The sequence below is a fragment of the Lepidochelys kempii genome, chromosome 1, assembly GCF_965140285.1.
Source record: "Lepidochelys kempii isolate rLepKem1 chromosome 1, rLepKem1.hap1, whole genome shotgun sequence".
Lineage (NCBI taxonomy): Eukaryota > Metazoa > Chordata > Testudines > Cheloniidae > Lepidochelys > Lepidochelys kempii.
This window is the reverse complement of record NC_136380.1, coordinates 317,412,557-317,432,559: the sequence shown is the minus strand read 5'-3', so window position 1 is coordinate 317,432,559 and position 20,003 is coordinate 317,412,557. Positions and strand designations below refer to the sequence as shown.

General features: G+C 38.8%; 1 protein-coding gene across 8 annotated transcripts in view; it reads right to left on the bottom strand.

The window, feature by feature from the left end:
* Positions 1–20,003, bottom strand: part of BRD1 (bromodomain containing 1) — a 106,305-nt gene that overhangs the window by 69,907 nt on the left and 16,395 nt on the right. For 5 of the 8 annotated variants that reach the window (XM_073328328.1, XM_073328329.1, XM_073328331.1 and 2 more), the window contains exon 3: positions 6,618–6,774. The exons of 1 other annotated variant lie outside the window; for it this stretch is intronic. In XM_073328328.1, the coding sequence (XP_073184429.1) occupies positions 6,618–6,774 (157 nt within the window). Of the gene's footprint in view, positions 1–6,617; positions 6,792–20,003 lie in introns of those variants that run through there. 2 more of the 8 variants (XM_073328333.1, XM_073328334.1) reach the window with 2 other exon arrangements.

Below are 20,003 nucleotides of genomic sequence, written 5' to 3'. Positions count from 1 at the left end.
TATGATTTGACCAAAAAGATTGAGTCTCCTGTGGTCCTTTGAGTTATATTGTCTGCCTCATTCATTAATGGTGTGCATGACAATGGAATTTTGAGTTGGGCGAGAAAATAGAAACTCCGATTTCCTAGCTGGAACATAATACTTTGTAACTACTCTCTGGCAGGAAGGCAGTGCGATAGCAGAGATTTACCAAACCATCTTAATGGGCTCCACAAGAGCTTCACTGACTGTAAAGGCAATCTTGAAAGACTTTCAAGTGTGTAAAATATCTAGAAATTTATGGTGGGACTCCTAAACCTCCTCTAAGGGAATCTGCAGCATGTCAGCAATCTACTTCATCAGTTTAAGAAAATGCCTGAACTCATCTGTCAGAAGATGGTGGAGTTATAGAGTTTCATCAGGAGAGGAGGAAGAAATATTAGTAAGAGGTGCAACCTCCTTATTGGCCCTTGCTTCTTGCTCCTCACAGGTCTGTTCCTCTGGGATAGGTGGTGCAAAGGGGCTCTTCTCTGTTCTCTCTGGTGTTGCGAGGACCTTGATGTAAACTGTTGGTGACACAATGCCCACGGACCCCAACAACAGCACTCCGGGGCCCAAAAGGTATAGGTGGAGGTAGCCATCTGTGTTCCTGCCGTGTGGGTGTCATCTGAGGTCTGTCCTCGTACACTAGTATAGAAAGGAAAGTGATCTGTTCTAGAATAGGCAGGGGAACCTGTACCAAAATTTGAGAGTGTGATGAGTCCTTTCCCGCATATTCTAAGGGGGGGGGGGGCAGTTGTTTGGCTTGAAGAAGAGATGAGGGGGAACGTGGTGCCCTAGGTCATAAAGGAGTCATTGACCAAGAGAGTCCTGATATTGACAAACACCAAGCACTCGATAACAGAGGGGGGGACTGGCTCAGAAGACATTATTAGAACCTTAGGGTACCTAAATCTTTGCATTACTGATGGTATCAAAGACTGGACCAAGTGGGAACCTGTGGAGAACAGCTTCGATACTAATGCTGCTTGTATGGAACGCTTAGTACTATAGGTAGGTGAGCAGTCTTTGATACCACTGATTTTCTTGTTCTCAGTTCCACGTACTGTTCAGGGATGGGCTTGATCTTTTCAGTCTTGTCTTTGCCGCTCTGGGTACTGGTATCCAAACTCAGTACTGAGTCTGTCTTAGAGTACTGACTCCTCTATGCCTTTGCTGTGCTAGCCTCACGCGGAGCCTGCATGGAACTCCCCTTGGGACCTGAAGTTTCCGTGGCCTTCTTGGACGTTTATCCTTACCTCTTTCGGCTTAGAGGCAGATGTAGATGAGGACTTTGGTCCTGTAGATGTACTCAGTGTTGCAGTACCACCTACATCTCTACCAGCGTCCAGTGACCAAGATGTCCATGTGGGGACAGCACTAGCTGTACTGGGCAGTCTATGCACAGGGGGTCCCCCTGCTCCTGGATCCAAAGCTGGACATAAAGCTTGCTCCATGATTAGGAGTTTAAACTTTATTTCTCTATATTTTCGGGATCTACCCTTGAAGGAAGTGCAGATCTTGCACTTCCTGAGGAAATGAATATTACCCAGACAACGGAGGAACTGGGAGTGTCTGTTACTTACTGAAATAGCCTGACGACAGGAGAGACATCTCTTGAATCTCAGGGAGCTCAACATTCCAGAGCAAAACGAATGACAAGGTAACCCTTAGAAGGGGAAATCTATATAACTATCTCTATGAATATAAAGTTGTGTGTGGTGGGTTGCTGGTTTTTTTGGGAGGGGTTAGAAAAAACAAGGGTAACAATTGTTCCAACAACCATAACACTAAGGTAAGTAACAATAAGAGATTGAGAAAAAGCTAAATATTAGCGAACAAGTCCATAGACTCTGTCTTGGGCCAAAGGTAGATGAGAAGGGACAGAGTGGTTTGCCTTCTGCAGACCCATACAGCCTCAGCACAGTGCCCAGAAAGGTGTGGGATATATGACTAGGCCATACAGGGACTGCTACCAAAAATCTCTGATCAAAGGCACAGGCACAGCTGAAGCTGAGCATCCACAGGGACACTATTTGAAAAAGAACATTATATTCAGGTTTCTATTATTAGTCCTCTTCTATACTAGGTACTTTCAATCTAGGAAAATCATTTTAAACAACTTTAAAATGTTTGTAATTTCTCCTCCAACCTTACAGGTGCATACATAAAACTGACACTTGAAAATATTATAACCCTCTTTTGAAGGAGTTACTTTTGAGTCTGAAGAAATAAGGAACAAATAAAACTTCAATCTTTCTATTTCATTTCAAAACAATTGGAGGCTCATCATCTACCAAATATATTTCACAATCTGTTTGTATGAGGCAGCTACTCCCTAAGGCGAAATGAAAAGAAAGTGTAAAAAGTTCTCACTCTCATTTGTTGGGCATTAACTAAAATGGACCAATGGCCTCTTCAGTTGAAACAGCTTACGTACAACCAATCTCAGTTTCTAATTAGGGTTCTTGTTTGTGGAATTTATTTTCAGATTAAATCTTAAAAAATCCTATTATGAAATTTTATTACACTGAGATTTTATCTTTATTGGTTAATCCTAAACTACAGAAACAACTCACAACAATGCAGGAAACACCAAACCTATTTAAAATTTTTTTTATACCAAATTATTATAAAGAGCAGTATGTATTGACATTTAGATGCTTAAAAGGATACATACATTGTGGTATCTGAAGTTGCTTGTTAAATACTTAAAGTACAACCTGCACAACTTAAAAGTAAAAAAGCAGCTGTAGCAAAAAGTGTTTAATACTGCCAGACAGGCAAGCTAAAGGGTCGCTGTTCAAGGGTTACAAATCAAGTTTTAAAAACGTATGTTTAGTATACATCTTTATTTCAGTTAAATCTCTTTAGGCTGTAGCAATCTGTTGATTGACCTAATATTTGAGCACATTTTAAAAGAGAAGTGACTCATTAAGATTAATCCATTATATTAAATCACGCCAATATTTTCTAATATTTGACTTTAAAATTTTGAACATAAGCATCCAGAGTTCACTGTTACATTTTCAGCAAGCTGTTCCAATACACCCATTTTTTGTAAAGTGGATATGTTCTCCCCTCCCCCCCCCACACAGAATTCTTAGTCAAGAATGGCTGAACCATGTTTTCATTAAGTTCAAAAAAAAAAAAAAAAAAAAACCAATCAACTACACACTCACCTTTGGAGAAAGGCACAGAATTTCTCAGTTCTGCAGAATTTCAGTTTAGCAAGCAAAAGTTTTTGAAAGTGAGTCAGAAGAGGGGTTTAAAATGAAAACACTTCAACAATCTAAACTATAGTTGTTGATACAATTGGAGTGCCAATATAGAGTGCTTTCATCCTGCCATTAAAATTCCATTATATTACTCCTGGGGAAATTCTGTGACAAAAGATTAAAAAGTCTGCGCATAATATTTTAAAATTCTGCAAAGTTCTGCATATTTTATTTGTCAAAACAACACAATATAATCACACCAGTTACAATTATTTTGGTAAATTATTTCAAAATGCCTGTCAGTAAGTATGTCTGTAACTATACAGACAACAAAAAAGATTCCTCCAGGAGTAGAGTTAAAGAAACCCTTATGACAACCCAGTTCCTCTTTCTCCATTGGGTGTCTCAGAATGGGTGTGTCACACTTGCCTGCTGGGCACCATCTTGGGGCAAAACTCTGCCACTCCAGCCTCAGACACACACACACACACCCCCTCTCCCCCAGAGCAGAGCCTGCTGCGGAGCACTCTGCAGCCCAGACACCCACATCCCTCCCTCCCCAGAACCCAGCTGTGGGGTGCCCCTCCCAGCCCAGACACCCTCTACCCCCAAAGCACAGCTACCCACAGCCCCTACTGCCCAGAGCCCAGGGATCCAGAGAGAGAAACAGCCTGATGCTGGGTGCCAGGGTTGTACAGAGTTTCCTGCACACCACATTCTTCCTTCAGGACATGCTGGGAACTGCAGCTGCCTGGAAACCTCCAGCTCCCCCTTTCCTTCTCCCCAGCAGTGTCCTGTATTTGCGAGCTGGAGAGTCAGACTCTGATGGGTCCAGTGGCCCCTAGCGATGGCCAGCAGCTCTGCAGTACCAATTCTGCCAGGAAAAATGAAATTCTGTGCAGAACATTAATTCTACACAAATTCTGCATTGCTCAATGGTGCAGAATTCCCCCAGGAGTACTATGTAGTACTTGCCAATTAATTTAAATTATTCACTGTTAAATATTACGAAGTTTTAAAATGTATGATTCGAGACATCATCCCAAAAGCAGAATTATTTTGTGTTTTCTTTCCCATCCACCAATTAATGGGACCAACTTTTTCAGAAACAGAAGCCTAAAAAGCCTTATGTCCATACTTAAGCAATTGTCCTGATTTTTAGACATGCTGGGCACACACATAGCTCCCACTGAAGTCACTTTAAAATGGGGGATTTTTTTAGTTGCAAATACTTCATTAATGTGTAACATTATGTCTTCTAAGCTGGAATTTCTAGTATTTAAAACTAGAAGATTACACAAGACTTTTATAGTTGTACAGTTTATCTGTTTTATAGTGCAATGAGCTATTCAATTTCTGACCCAATTTAGATTAGTGAGACATTATTCAAATAGTCTTCTATAGGAGCTTGATCCTTCACCCATTGACTTCAGTGGTGCAGGATCAGTACCTAGTTGTGTAGAACATCAAAAATTCAAAATCTAAGATATTTAAAAAATCAAAATTACACATTAAAAAAATTCTACACCACCAGAATGGGGAAGTAAGAAGAGAGGAGAAAGATAAATGACTGGCTGATTTATATCCAATGTCTATTCTAGCAGAGAATTTGTCAGTCTTATCAATCAGCTATGTTACCTCTATAAATAACTACTTTGGATGTCACAATCTGCATCAATGGGGTTTTCATAAAAGAAAAAGAGAGAAGAAATGTGAGAAGGGGAGAAAGGGACAAAGAGAAGAACAAAGGAAGTGACAAAGCAACAATGATCATAAACCCCCCCAAGTCAGGCTACCAGCGAGTGATATATTAGCAAATAATAGTACAGTATAAACAGTGTTCTTGATGCACTGAGGGAAATTTTCACTTTAATAGTTTTTTTATATAATCATAATTTAAATGACAATATAAAATTACACAAAACTCTTCTGATAAAGAGTTCTTCATGAAAAGAGCACAGCTTTAAAAGTAAAGACTACTTTATAACTAATTATGGGGCTCACTTTTAAGTAAGAGCACAAACTGAAAGAAACAGTCACATATATTCTCAGCTCTTTTTAAAAAAGACCAAAAAACTCCTGCATTTTTATCCATGCAGGATGAAATCTGCACTGCGTGAACCATCCTGAATCAGAGTGGGGGAAGGCTCTGCCCTCATGATTCAGATTGCAGGATTGGGGCGTTAACTCATTTACAGAATCTACTAAGGACTTAAAATTAGACACATTTTTAAGCACGTCAAGACCCAAGGTCAGGGTTATGTGTTATTTGCACAGGAGATGACGACCTCACAAACCCCTGAAACAAAGTACAAGTTGCTTCCTACTCCTGATTAAGACCCTGAAATTGGATGGCAAAGGATAATATTTTTTTCTTTTGTTTTTCATGTACTTCATTTTCTAAATATATTTATAATTTTAAGTCAACCTAAATGTGATTTTGCTAGGGTGCAATGTGCAAAAAGCCAGTACAAGGCCTTTGTATAATTTTAGTCCCACTTAAGGCATCATAAAATGGTTTTAGGAGTATTGAAATGGTACATCGATCTCTGCTGGGTTCTCTGCATTGGGGGGAATTTCACCCTGGACTGTTTATGGCTTAATTCTGCTGCCACCAAACACCAGGAGCAGGAGAAAGCCTTTGGGATTTAAAAAAAGTTTCAGGTCATGTTTATATCATCTTGATTTTACATAGCATTTTTCATCCCCGTACATCTCAAATCACTTTACAGAGAACATCAGTATCATTATCCCCAATTACAAATCAGGAACTGAGGTACAATGAGGGGAAGTGACTTGGCCAAGGCCACCCAGCAGTGCAGTAGCAGAGCTGGAGAATGAATCTGAATTGTCTCCTGAATGCCAATCCACTGCTCTAATCACTAGATAACCCTGCCTTCCCCCATTTGTAAAATATACCTCCAAAAGCTTTCCTTATTTTCTTTTCCATTTGGCAACCACTGAATTTGCTTCATGTGTTTCCAATGGATCTTAAAATAAAAAATGCATTTTTGGGTCTTTATTAGTGTACCATAGGTGTAAAACACTCAGACCCTGATAATGAGTGGGATACAATAACCTGAATATTATTATAGATGATGTACGAAGAATTTGGCAAACAGTATTTCCCTGCTACAACATACCCAAGATAAATACAAAAAAATATTTTTGTAATCTAATGAGGCCTAAAAAATATTTGTCAAGACTAAATGATCTTAAATTAGAATTCAGAGGACATTATCCATCAGATGATAATTTAAAGGAAAATCAAATTTTATTCAAAGCTAGTTTCCTAGAAATTTTTCTTGTGTTTTCTTTACAAAATGAAATTAAATTAAAAGACTTGAAATCTGTGTTTTGAGTAAAAAGTGTGCTACGTACCTGTTGTATGTTTCTTTGTGACTGTAAACTGGACTGCAGCCTTCTCAACAGAGGAACACCATTCCTAGACAGTCTTTTAAGTAACCAGTAACTGTGTACTCTTTCAACAAACTGCTTCTTCCGTTGAATGGCCACCTGATTCATAATTTTATTTAATCTAAAAACGTGGAAAAACTGAAAGTTTAATTTTTGCAGCAAAGCATCAAACATGTTTTTGGTTATGGAAATTAAATATCAAAATTTTCATTTCTATCAAGATATTTTGTGTACTACAACAATATTGCACTAACATTTATTATAAAATCTCTTTGGACTATATTGCTCTTGGTGCAATTTTATCTGATTGCTAAAATAAATAAAACCTTTAACAGCAACTACTCAACATTTTAGTTTCTATCAAATTACAAATTATGATACTAATATATGAAGATGTGTAAATTTTCATGAGTTACTAACCCAGGCATAAAAAATGATCTCAGATTAGATCTGACAGTAAAATCTCAGCAGTAGAATTTTTTTTTAAAAAATGTTGACACTTAATCCTAAACCCCTGTAATTAATTTTCAGGGCCATAAAGCCCTATACAAATTTTCGGATGAATGTTTTGTGCCTTCATTACTTACTATTTTATGTTTAGTTTATTTTTTAAAAAAGAAGATGGATTTTTAGCTTTTTCTAAACATTTAAAATGCACCTTAGATATTAAAATATGTCAAAAAAACCCTCCTCTAGATTTGTTTTTTCTTAAGTGCCTAGAAGAGAGACTTTTCCGAAGAAAAAAGCAATATGAAAATTAAAACATCAGAACACTGATGCCATAGTTGTGCACACACAGCCTCAATGGAACGTATGTAAACAGGAGCTGCAAGACTGGGTCATCAAATAGCAATTATGGGACACTTTCTAAAGGTAAAAAAAAAAAAAAAATTTTAAAGATTCTTAAAAGAGAACATGATCTATTTCGTTCAGTTCAGTAGTCTTAAACTAAAAAAGTTATTAATTTCTTAGTGGATAATCCATGTCATGTATTTACAAAAAAGTTTATAAATGTAAAAACAGGTTACTCACCTTCTGCTCCACTTCAGGTACGCATGTGCCTCTCGAGCCCTTGATCAGAGATTTTCCATTAGCAGTGTCTGTTTGGCCTGCACATGCGCTCTAGACAACCCTGTGCCACAAGAGTATCTAGGGCTGTGTGGGCGAACCACCCTCAGTTCCTTCTCTAGTCAAACATCCAGCAAGAACAGTCCAAAGCAGAGGGGAAGGAGGGTGAGTAGTGGAGCACCGACAGGGACACACACCTCAAAGAACCACAGTTACTGCACAAGGTGAGAAACCTTTTCTTCTTCTATGAGTAGCGTCCCTGTGGGTGCTCCACTTCAGGTGACTCCCCAACAGCATCCTCACATGGAATCAGAATCAAGACCAGGACTGAAGATCATACAACAGAACCAAGTTCCGCACCAGCTCTGATGGACCAACGCACAATTTAGAAAATGTATGTGCTGAAGCCCATGTAGCAGCGCTGCATATCTCAGACACTGAAATGTTTCTGAGTAGCACCGTGAAAGTTGCTTGTGATCTGGTAGCGTCCTATAATCATTTGCAGAGGCAAAACACCAGCTGCATTGTAGAAAGCAGTAATACACCCACAGATCCATCTCAACAGTCCTCTGAAGAGATTGTGGACCTCTCTGAACTTTCTGCATTGGAGACAGAGTCTAGGTGATTTCCAAAATTGTTTGGTCCTATCCAGATAAAAGGCCGATGCCCATGGTACATCTAACATATGAAGAAAAGTCCCCTGCCGAGATTTATGTGGTTTAGGGAAAAAATACAGGTAGATGAATCGAATAGGATGCTCCCAATCTAACAGTGATGTGTCCATTGTCACAATTATTGTTGGAACTGGGCAGATGAAAAAGACACCTGCACAGACTTTGTGCTGATCTTTCCACCAATCCATGGAGTTCCCCACCTGGCAGGGAACTGTGACCTGTTTATCCAACTTAACTCTGGTTGAGGAATAGGACTTCATGAACCAGCCTTGAAAGTAGCCAAGGTGTAATCCTGCATGCTTGGTCATGAAGGTGCAAGCTGCCACATGACCCAGGAGCTGTAAGCCATTCCTTACTATAGTACTAGGGCTTCCCTGAATTGTCCAAACCAGATTCAAAGTTGTTAATCTGTCTGTGAGAAGGAAGTCCCTGGCTGCCAAAAAATCCAAATATGTCCCAAGGAATTGTATTCTCTGTACCGGGACTAACTTGGACTTCTTTACGTTTAGTTGGAGACCCAACTCCTGGAAGAGGGAGAGACCTGGGTGTAAGTTAGTATGGCTTCATAAAATTGGCCCTTATGTAACCAGTTGTCGAGATATGGGAAAACTAAAATTGCTTCTTACAAAGATAAGCAGCCAATCCTGCTAAACCCTTCGTGAACACCCTTGGGGCTGGAAAGAGATCTGGACAGGACCAAACAATTTTGAAACCACCTAGTCTTTGTCGCCAACGTAGGAAGATCAAAGGGGTCCACAATCTCTTCAAGGGACTGCTGAGATGGACCTCTGGTGTGTTACTGCTTGCTACAATGAAGCTCGTGTTTTGCCTCCCCAAAGGATAATAGCGCACTATACCAGATCATGAGTACTCAGTAATGAAAATGATCCCAGCCCATGGTGAAGCACAGGTATCTGATGTGTGCCAGAACCACCATCTGGAACTTTTCAGACTTTACAAATTTGTTCAGTCATCTTAGATCTAAGATAGGTCTCCACTCTCCAGCCTTCTTTGGCATGATAAAAGGGAGTAAAACCCTTTCCCCTGAGGGGATGGGACTGGTTCTATTGCTCCTAAACAAAGGAGGGAGTGTACCTCTTGACTTAATACAGTCTGGTGAGAAGGGTCCCTGAAGAAGGATGGAGAAGGGGGATGGATGTGGAGGGATGTGAAATGGATGGTGTACCCCGATGTTATAACATCCATGACCTGTTGTATTATGCTGCCAGGCCTATTGGAAATGGGAAGGGTAGTCTCCTGAAGTGGTGAAGGAGACAAATGGTTGCAGCTTGCAAACTAGAGGTGAGGAAGAAGTCGAGCCCTCAACCAATCTGTCAAAATTATTGTTTTGATAATGACTGGGTACTAGTGAAGGAGGGTAGGAAGTTCTTTTTCTCTGGAATCTGTCTTTTTCTAGCAGGTTCAGTGGCTCTGTGAAAACAAAAGTACTGACTTGAGTGCAATCTCTGGGCAGTCTGAGACCTGCTAAATCTCCTCGTTTGTAGGGGTGTATATATCCAGAGACCTCAACGTGGCCCTGGAGTCCTTCAGTTTTTGCATGGACCCATCCATAGCTCCCAAGCAAAGCTTCTGATCATCAAATGAGAGATCCTCAATCACATTCTGAGACTCTCTCAGGAATCTCGACAACTGTAGCCACGACACCCTGCACATGAGTGCAAGACAAGTAGTAATTCTTCCACTCTACTCAGCACTGATAAGGCCTCAACTTGAGTACTGTGTCCAGTTCTGGATATCACACTTCTGGAAAGATATAGACAAACTGAAGAAAGTCCAAAGGAGAACAAAAATTATTGGAAAACATGACTTATGAGGAAAGATTCAAAAAAACTGGTTTGTTCAGTCTGGAGAAGACTGAGTGGGGACTTCAATATGTAAATGGTTGTTATAAAGATGAAGATGATAAATTGTTCTCCTTAACTACCAAGGACAAGAGAAGTAGTAAAGGCCTTACATTTCAGAAAGGGGGATTTAGGTTAGACATCAGGAAAGCTTCCTAACTGTAAGAGTAGCTAAGCATTGCAACAAATTATCTAGGGAGGTTGTGGCATCTCTGTCATTAGCGGTTTTTAAAAACAGGTTAGCCAAAAAACCTGTCAGGGACGGTCTAGAATAGATAATACTCAGTCCTACCTCAATGCAGGAGATTGGATTAGATGACCTATCAAGGTCCCTTCCAGTTCTACATTTCATTTCTTGGGGTCCACGGCACCCAAGGACACTTGGACAGAGATTTTGGCTAAAAATTCTACTTAATGAGGACCTGGAATTGTTTTCTATGCTCCTGTCGAAGATGTACAATAAAGGATGCAAATTTGTTGTAATTCATGTAGTCATACTTGGCCATTGTTGCCTGATAGTTTGCGATCTGAAATCTGAAGGTCCTGGATGAGGAGGCCTCCCATCATGAAGGTTTTACCTTTTCTGGTCCTTGGCATAAGGAGCAGACCTAGAGTAATAATGTCTACCGTGCCTGTCTGCAGCATCCACCACCAGGGAATTAGTTTGGGTGTGGGAAAACAAAAATTCGGAGTCCCCATGGGACAACATAATATTTCTTCTATGCCAGTTTACAAGTTGGTAGTACGGTGACAGGAGTTTGCCAAACAGTCTTTGCTGGATCCAGGAGCACTTCATTAATAGGCAACACAATCTGGGTAGGTGTCACTGACTGCAAAATGTCCAGGAGCTTGTGATGTGAGTCTTTAACCTCCTCCAGTGGTATCTGAATGGTGTCTATAACCCTCTTTGCAAGGTCCTATAATTGACGGAAATCATCGGCCATCAAAGGTGGCAGAAGTGTGACTGTCTCGTCAGGCAATGAAGACAAAATCGGAAGGAGTAGACTCTTTTCCGCCCTAGCTTCCTGTTCCTCAAAGGTCTCCTTGTGTTGGGGGTTTGCTGGAGAAGACTGTGTGACCCTAGTTTCCTGGTGTAGTGAAGCCGGAGGTCTGGCAAACTGCTGCTAATATACTGCGCAAGGAACTCAATATGGAAACTGGGAAGACCCATATAGGACAGATGGTACCCAGGACTAATCCCACCATCCCTGACAGAGGCAAGGATCTTTCCCTTCTCAGTTGAAGTTGGAGGGTCACTGAACCCGTTCGGAGACAGACATACATGGGGGTATCCTGACCTGACCTGGAATGGTCAAAGGGAATGCTCCATCAGCAGCAGCTTCAGTTTGGTCTCCCAGTTCCTCCAAGCTCTAGATTTTAGAGCCAGGACAAAGTTACACTTTTGGGAGATATGGAATTCCTCCAAGCAACTGATGCACTCAGAGTGGCTGTTGTTGATCGTGAGAGCCTCCCAACAAGAGAGCAGCATTTGAAACCTGGCAAGCCAGGCCTACTAACCCAAGCCAAATAACCTTTTTAAAAAAAAAAAAAGGGAGAGAGAAGGGGGGGAAAAAGAGTTGGATCCCTTAGAGCTCTGTCTCAGGCCAAAGTGGTAGAGAAGGAACAAATGTAGCCCTATACACCTATGCAGCCCTATATACCCTTGGACTGCAGCAGAAGGTTGGGTAGAGCACATGTGTGGGTCAAACAGACACTGCTAATAGAAAAATCTCCAATCAAGGGCTTGAGAGGGTCATATGTACCCAAAGTGGAGCACACATAGTGACCCTACTAAAAGAAGAAGTAGTTTCACCCACTGCCAGTGGTAACCAGTTTAGCAAGTGATTTAATTTCTCAGTGTCAGACCTCTATCCAAGTCTAGACCACTTTTGACGCGCTGAAGATTATTAATTTATCTGTAACCACTGTTTTCTGAAGATAATCAAAATAGATCCCCAACTTTTTAGGCCTACTATTGCATGCAAATGAGATGGGAACGCACAAAATTCTAAAGCTATTCATGCAAACAAGTGCTGTTTTATTTCAGTCCCTGCAACGGAACGCAAAAGCTTTACAAGGCTCTAACCACAGTTCCCTTCTGAGTGGGAGGTAAAATAATAAAGGGTTACAGAAACCTCATCTCTGGGGGAAGGAGTGTAAGAGTGAATGGAAACATTTTTACTTTCTCTTTGGTAAGATATTATAACAAATGTACATCCATCTAGAGTAAAACACTCTAAGGATGTTTGAATAAAACAAAATATTGCAACAAGCAGTAGCAACTGCAGAAAAGGTGTTTGTTTGATTTTGTACATGACTATCAAAAATTACTTTTTTTAGTAGAGGTATAAGATACCGGCATATATTTTGTTTTTTTGTTAATATAAAGAATGAGACCGTTCTTAAAAAGAAAAAAAAAAAAAAAAAAAAAAGGGAAATTCCAAAACTAAAAGCTAAAGTTACAAAAGCTTGGGCCTAAAAAGAGGTCCTGTATCTCCGACAGACAAGCCAGATTATCTGGAAGCTAAGGGTAACATTTTCAAGTGCTAAAGCAATTTAGGGTCCTAAGTCCCAGTGACATTTAATGACTAATTATACGTAACTTAGATGCACTTGAAAATGTTACTTTAAATAAAAGCAAAACTGCTAAGCAAGCATGTAGAAATCCGGCTGCTTTGCAAATCTCCTGGATAGAGGGGGAAGTGTGGCCCATGGGGAAGGAAAAGGACTGACTACCCTGAGGGAAAATCAGAGGCTGGCTGCCACAACAGACTTTTCTGATATGGGATAGGCTTTAAGACCATACTAAGCTGATAAGCAACACAGTAAAAGATACAGTCAAATAACTGCTTTGACATGGTTCTCATGGAGACAGAAAAACCTATTCAACTGAGTCAAAAATCTGGGTCAAAACTACACCAACTTGAAGATACCCAAGTAACCACAGCTTGAGATTCTTGTGTGATCAGATGTGGTGAGACTAAACCACAAAATCCTTATCAGGTTTAAGAATTGTATTTGTTAATCCAACAGGGGACTACTGGATTCTTGGAGCATTTGTGTCCCCCAATCTTAGCCAGGACATTTGCTATCAAAGGTAACAGCAAACACGTACTTAAACACAAACACGTACTTAAGTGCCATTCCTGGACAAGGAAATTTCTGCCACTGATCCATCTCAGTTAGGACTACTGCTAACATTTCAAACCTCTTGCAGCTTCTAAACTGCCATTTTTAATAAAATCTTCTTAAATAAGTTTCAGGGATTCACTCCCCCCACAAATATTTTTATACACAGATATTATAAGTCTAGTAATAATCTAAAGCTCTTTCAGAAGCAAACAGTGTATACACCATCGGAAAGCTGGGAGTTTGCTATACCAGTAAACCCTCCTGGTGTAAATGCAGCTTATACCAGCAAGAGTGCTTTAATTGGTATAACCTTGCATCAGTTCCCAGCTATATCAGCAAAAGCACTTTTTGCCAGTATAACTGTGTACACACTAGGACTTTTACTGATATAAAAATTAGGGCTGTCAAGTGATTAAAAAAATTAATCACACTGTTAAACATCCAAAAATATTTCTATTCTATTGTTTAACAGTGTGATTAATCATGATTAATTTTTTTAATCACAGTTACTTTTTTTGAGTTAATCGCGAGTTAACTACAATTAATCGACAATCCTAATAAAAATGTTGTTGGGGGGGGAGGGGGAAGAGAAGAGACAATAAGCTGTAACCAACATTACTATACTAAGACAGTTTCAAGTGTAGACCAGGATTCACAGAAATGTTGGGGTAGGAGATTAATGGGAAGAGTGCTCATGCAGGCATTAAAAGTGCAGGATAAATGTAAATTTTTGCTCTGATCTGGAAGAATCGCTGCAGGAAAGGCAGGTCAGTCTCCACGTTTGTGCAATTGCTGACCTCTCTTCTGAGACTGCTGACAAGGGTGCAAAATTTGTTAACGTTACTATGGGGCATCCCATCCCTGAGGAACTGAATGTGTATATTATAGATTAAAAACAAGCTTCAAAATTCAGTATTCCTAAAGCCTTTCTGTATTGTTTACTTCTTAGAGAGTTGTAAAAGGAAAGTAGCTCTGTTCCATTGGCCCTCCATGTATAATTGGTCCTGTCTAATAGGACCAGACTTTGAGCTTCCAAGTTGTTGTTCTAGATAGAAACCAAAAGCACAAATGCACGTGCTACCATCCTCACACTGGCTATTTTCTAAAGCTATTTTGTCTGACTGCTACCTTTTAATTTCTTGAGTTTCCCCTGGCAGGCCCCCTGCTGGTTTCCCCTTTCCTGGGCTCCACTCCAAAACCACAAAGATGTTTAAACACTTTCACAACTGTTATACTTGTTTCACAGCCTTACAGTTCTGCTTGCAGCCGAAGTATTACTATAACTGTGGAACTGGGATATACTGAAGTCCTTACTCATAATTTTTCAGTTGGGGATTTACCTAACGGTTGTCAAATGGGAGCTGCATATATATATTCCATCTGCATGACATTCCAACTTCCAAACTGGGAAGTTAAGCTATAAGTGAATTTTGGCTTGAAAACAATTGCATCCAGAAAAGGATTTTGATTGATTGTTTTAAAGTCTTTGAAAGACTGTGGCTTAGGTAGATGTAGCAAAAGGACAGGTTTTTTTCTAATGTGGATAATTTCTTTATTCAAATATGTTTTCATGGACTGCTTGGCCTCCCAACAGCAATCTCACAGAACATCTCCCCCATTATTATGTCGGCCAGTTCCTCTCTCAGTTTCAATTATATACCACCACTATGGCAGCTACAGTAATTAGTTACATGAAAACATAACATATTTTTAGTTGCCCTTTAGATGTGATGTAGCAGCTTGAAATAAGGAAAGGCAGTACTATAAGACCAGCCAGTTCTCTTCTACTGCAGCAACTGCTCCACAGTTTGAGAACCACTAACCTAAAAGAACCAGATAAATATTAAAATATGTAGGGCCCAAACCTGTGACATACTGTGCACCCAAAACTTCTATTTGGCTTCAATGGCACTTGCCCATTTTGGCAATTTGCATAATTAAATCCACAGTGAATAAACACTAGCTTATGAAGTTCTCAAGCAGAAACAAAACAAACAGAAAATATTTGCATAACAGTGCATATGACACAAATAAGCAAGAAAGAAAGATCTATTACAGCCTCCACCTCCTCAGAAAGACTGGTCCATCTTTATAACTTTTTATATGCCAAAAGAAAAAAAAAAAATCCACACACGCATTTTATAAAAGGAGGCTAATGCATCGGATCTATTATTCAAGCAATTACAGTAGTTTCTTTGTTGCTCAGCAGAATTGTTTTATTTAACAGAATCAAATATAACCTGTTAAGAGTCTTCTGCAGTCTCCTGGGGTGGGAGGGAAATCTTTAAAACTTCTGATAAATGTTACCGAATATAACCAGAGACTGTTTCTTGTAGGGACACCAGAAGTAAAGAGGGTGTCTAAATAATGGGAGTTTCGGGTATAAAAACAAACTTTCTCTCTTAAGTGATGACTGGAAGAAATATATGGAAATCAAAATTCACATTAGGCAGTGGTAAAGGAAATATGCTACCTGTGCAAATTAATGTGGATCTTTTTAACATAATGCCACACAATTCACTTTAATTGGTAGCTTACTGACGGTATCTAATTAAGAGACTAATACCAAATAGCAAGAGTATGGCAGTTCAGGATTAAGGACTCAGTTATTACAACAATGCAAGAAAGTTTCTGTAGTACTTGCCTACATTACACATTTACTAGGCTTTCAAAATGCAGACCACCTAAAATGAGAGTCTTCCCACAAAAGTGCAAATGTGTATTTTTCCAGTATAATTATATTAACTGAACTTATGTGGTAGTCACTTCCTATTCTTGTATATAGATATCATAAAGGATCAAATGCCCAAACAACCAGTTATATGAATGAAAAGGACACTTAACCGGAAATCTAATCAGTTTTGAAATATGAACTATAACTAAAATTTCAGGTACTATTCCTATCCCTGAGTTTCCTTCATTCCTGCCAATTTTTATGACTTTACAGTCTTATTTGTTATTCCCTCCCTTGCTGTTATGTTAAGAGATCCACAAAAAACAAGCAAAACTAAATGCCTAAATGAAATATAGTCACTAACTAAAACAATACATTGCTGACTTTCTACTGACTCATCACTGATGCTAGTGTACACACACACAAAAGGAGTCAAATTTGCGTCCATTCTATTCCAACTTCCTTATTTCCCAAACAATAAAAATTTCTAGAGAGAGAGGAAGAAATTTTATTTTAATATGCTTCTTACATAATGGAAACAAAGGATATGAAAGTATGACATTTTCAATAATTTTCACTATTAAAGGTTAAGAATATAACTATAGGAAGTTAAATTAAATCACGGGGACGTTTAATTACATTTGAATTTCTGATGATCTAGTGTTTGAGATCAATTACTTTAGTATTTTAAAAGGAAACAAGGTGATCTTCAAAAAGAATCCCAGGAGATTCTTGGTGCTTTTAAAACTACACTTAACAATACACAGCAACTCACAGAAAGAAATAAGGCTCTGATCCGACAACGAAACATGCACATAACTTTATACACTTCCAGTAGCCCCAATGAAGTTAACTGAAGTAGAGCTTGCTGGAAAATGGAATTTCTGCCCCACAGAAAATTGTGTCCCAATTCAAGATGAATAGTAAGCACCTCAACAGTTTTTTTGTAGAACAAATTCTGAAAAATTCTGTTTTGTGAGAACCAAAACAATTTTTATGGTGGCCAGCTACTCACCTGGAAGGCTCTGGTCAATTTCACTTTCTCCTTACAGGTAGAAAGTTAAATTGACAAGAACCCTCAAAGTAGACTCAGCTGGACGCTGAGTTCTTCCCACTCCCCAGCTGCCTAAGATTTGGGAAGCACAGCCTCCCCATCTCCCCTCAGCCTAGCTGAAGCTGCTCCTCAGCTGCCTGCCTGGATGGCTCTTGTCAATTTCACGTTTGCTCTGACCATAGCCTTCTAATCAGGCAAGGGTGCCATCATTTATATTTTCCAGCAAAAGTGAAATTTTCCCACAGATTTCCCACAGATTGTTTTTAAGAAAAGGACATTGAAGAAAATTTCTGACCAGGAAATATTCAAAATATAAAAAGAAAAGGAGTACTTGTGGCACCTTAGAAACTAACAAATTTATTAGAGCATAAGCTTTCATGAGCTACAGCTCACTTCATCAAATAAAGACTAACATGGCTGCTACTCTGAAACCTGTCAAAATATAAAGTTAAATATATGTATCACTTTTTGCAGGATTTGGGTCTAAAGATCCACAGTTTTCCTTGAAAAAAAATGGGGGCCTCATCCAGCACCAACTGAAGTCCCATTGACTTCAACGGGCATTGGTTCAGGCCCTAGAGGATTCATAGTTTTTTTTAAGGCCAGAAGGGATTATTAGATAACCCTATTGGATCTCATATATAACAAGCCATAACATATCATGATTAAATCATATTTTACAGAAAGGCACCAGTCTTCATATGAAGACTTTATGAGATGGAGAATCCACCCATTCTGATGGTAGTTTGTTCCAAAGGTTAATCATCCTCATTGTTAAAAATTATGCTCTATTTCTACTTTGAGTTTGTCTTGCTTTAATTTGTAGCCATTGGTTCTTGTTACAACTTTCTCCACAAGATTAGAGAGCCCTTTAGTACCTGTTTTTTTCTTCCCATTAAGGTTCTTCATGAAGCTCACACATCCTTCCCTAGGCTCTCATTATGATAAAAAGCAATAAAACAAAGTTTTTATTTTACATTTTATATTAGTACTTAAATGACAATTACCTCACTTTGCTTTTAGTAAAGTCAATGTAAGCCCTTTACCTTCACTTCTCACTCACACTATGGAATGTAAAACCAGGTCTCCATTTTCTAGAGTTCTCGCAAAAACTCTACCTGTCCAGTCACCCATTTGAGTAATTATTTTTTTTTTTGGATGGGGCAAGTAAAATATAAACATTTATTAATGTAACAGGTGAGCAGGGGGTTTTGTTTTTGTTTTGGGGGGGTTCGGTGTCTTGGCTGGTTAGTTTCATGAGTTTTACAAGGTTAATATAACTACTCCTGTATAGTGATATAGGATGTGACCTTCAAAGGAGTCAGGCATACAAATCCTTTTGAAATCCAATGGTTTTTGGGAACCAAATTCCTTTAGGTTCCTTTGACAATCCCAAGCAGGAATTGCTTTGTTTCTAGTATCTTTAAATACTATCTTGTAGGGTAGCTGTTGAAAAAAATCGCACTGAAAATATTTTTTAAGAGGCATTTACTCTTTAAATATCTAATAAATTTTAAGAGTTTTTCTTCCGTGTCCATCACCACAGCACTTACCTCAAAGGACTACACATAGCAATGAGGAATGAAATACTGATCAAAAATTATACGCTTAAAAATAAAAAGCAGAAATATAACATCATATATGTTAATTCTTCCTACCTTCCCATTTTCTATTGTCTAAGCCTTCATGTGGCTTATCTTAATTATAATTCATGGAGTCATACAATATTTAGAACTTGCAAACTTAGTGTATGAATTTATTTCCTACTGATTTAGATTATGCAACTTTCCTTTTAACCGATTCTATAGAAAATTTGAAGTCTTACTTCTATACCTCAAGGGTATTTTTGTTTGTTTTCCCTTGAAGAATTGCGTGCCTCTTTTCTCTCTAGAAGAGTACTGAACCGTGGTCTCCCCCTCCTTTTTGCAGTTCTGTAACCTTCTTGTGAAATAAATAAAATGACCAGTAAACAGTATTTTTGGCAATGTATGTTGAAATCAAATTTCTTCTATAATTGAAGAGGAAGAACCAACCACTTCTCATTGCCTTTTTATCTGTCAGCACGAAAAATTTTAGTTAATATATGCAATTGGTAGATAAGTGAATCTCAAAATATTTCAGATTTTTTGCCTTTAAAAAACTGAAGTTCTGTTTTAGTTACCCTGTTGGTTCAGGGCAAGAACTTTGGACTTATCTATGTTAACTGAAAACAAAGAACATCAGTTATACCCATGTATGCAATTATCAGGGACTGAAACTCTTTGGAAGATGCACTAGAGATTGCCTGCAAAAATACTAACATTTGTCTCCACTTAGGTTAGAGAAATACCATCTATTCTCCAGTTGGCTTGCACTGTACATATGAAACAAACAGAAAGTAACTCAGGAAAAGAAAAAGGAAGGACATACCTATGGCATGTCTCTATGCACAATTTATAATTAACTGATGAAGTCAGACTTTCTTCCCAATTGATTAGATTTTTATACAGAAGGTTAAGATAAACCAATTAATAATTTGGGACATGTGAGTTACGTGTAAGGAGGTTTTCAGTAACAACATAGCACGTTAAGTACCCCCCAACAACTTTATCAGAAACCTTTTTTACAAATAGCAGAAAAGCTGTTATGGGAAAAACAGGGAGCAGGAGGGTTGCTTGTTAAAATACAATAGTGTTTATTAAACTTAATTTAAAATCCATCTACACACCCAGGTTGGCCAGCTTGGAAAGAGAGGTTTGAAGCTTCTTTGCCAAAGTTTGCCCAAACTATCAATGAGAAGTGTGACTGTCACAATTCAGTAGCTCTTTTCCTGGTTCAAGTAAAAGAACTTCTTCAATTTTTATTCAGTGAAGGGGACAGTGACTTCAACAAATAGTCTTACATATC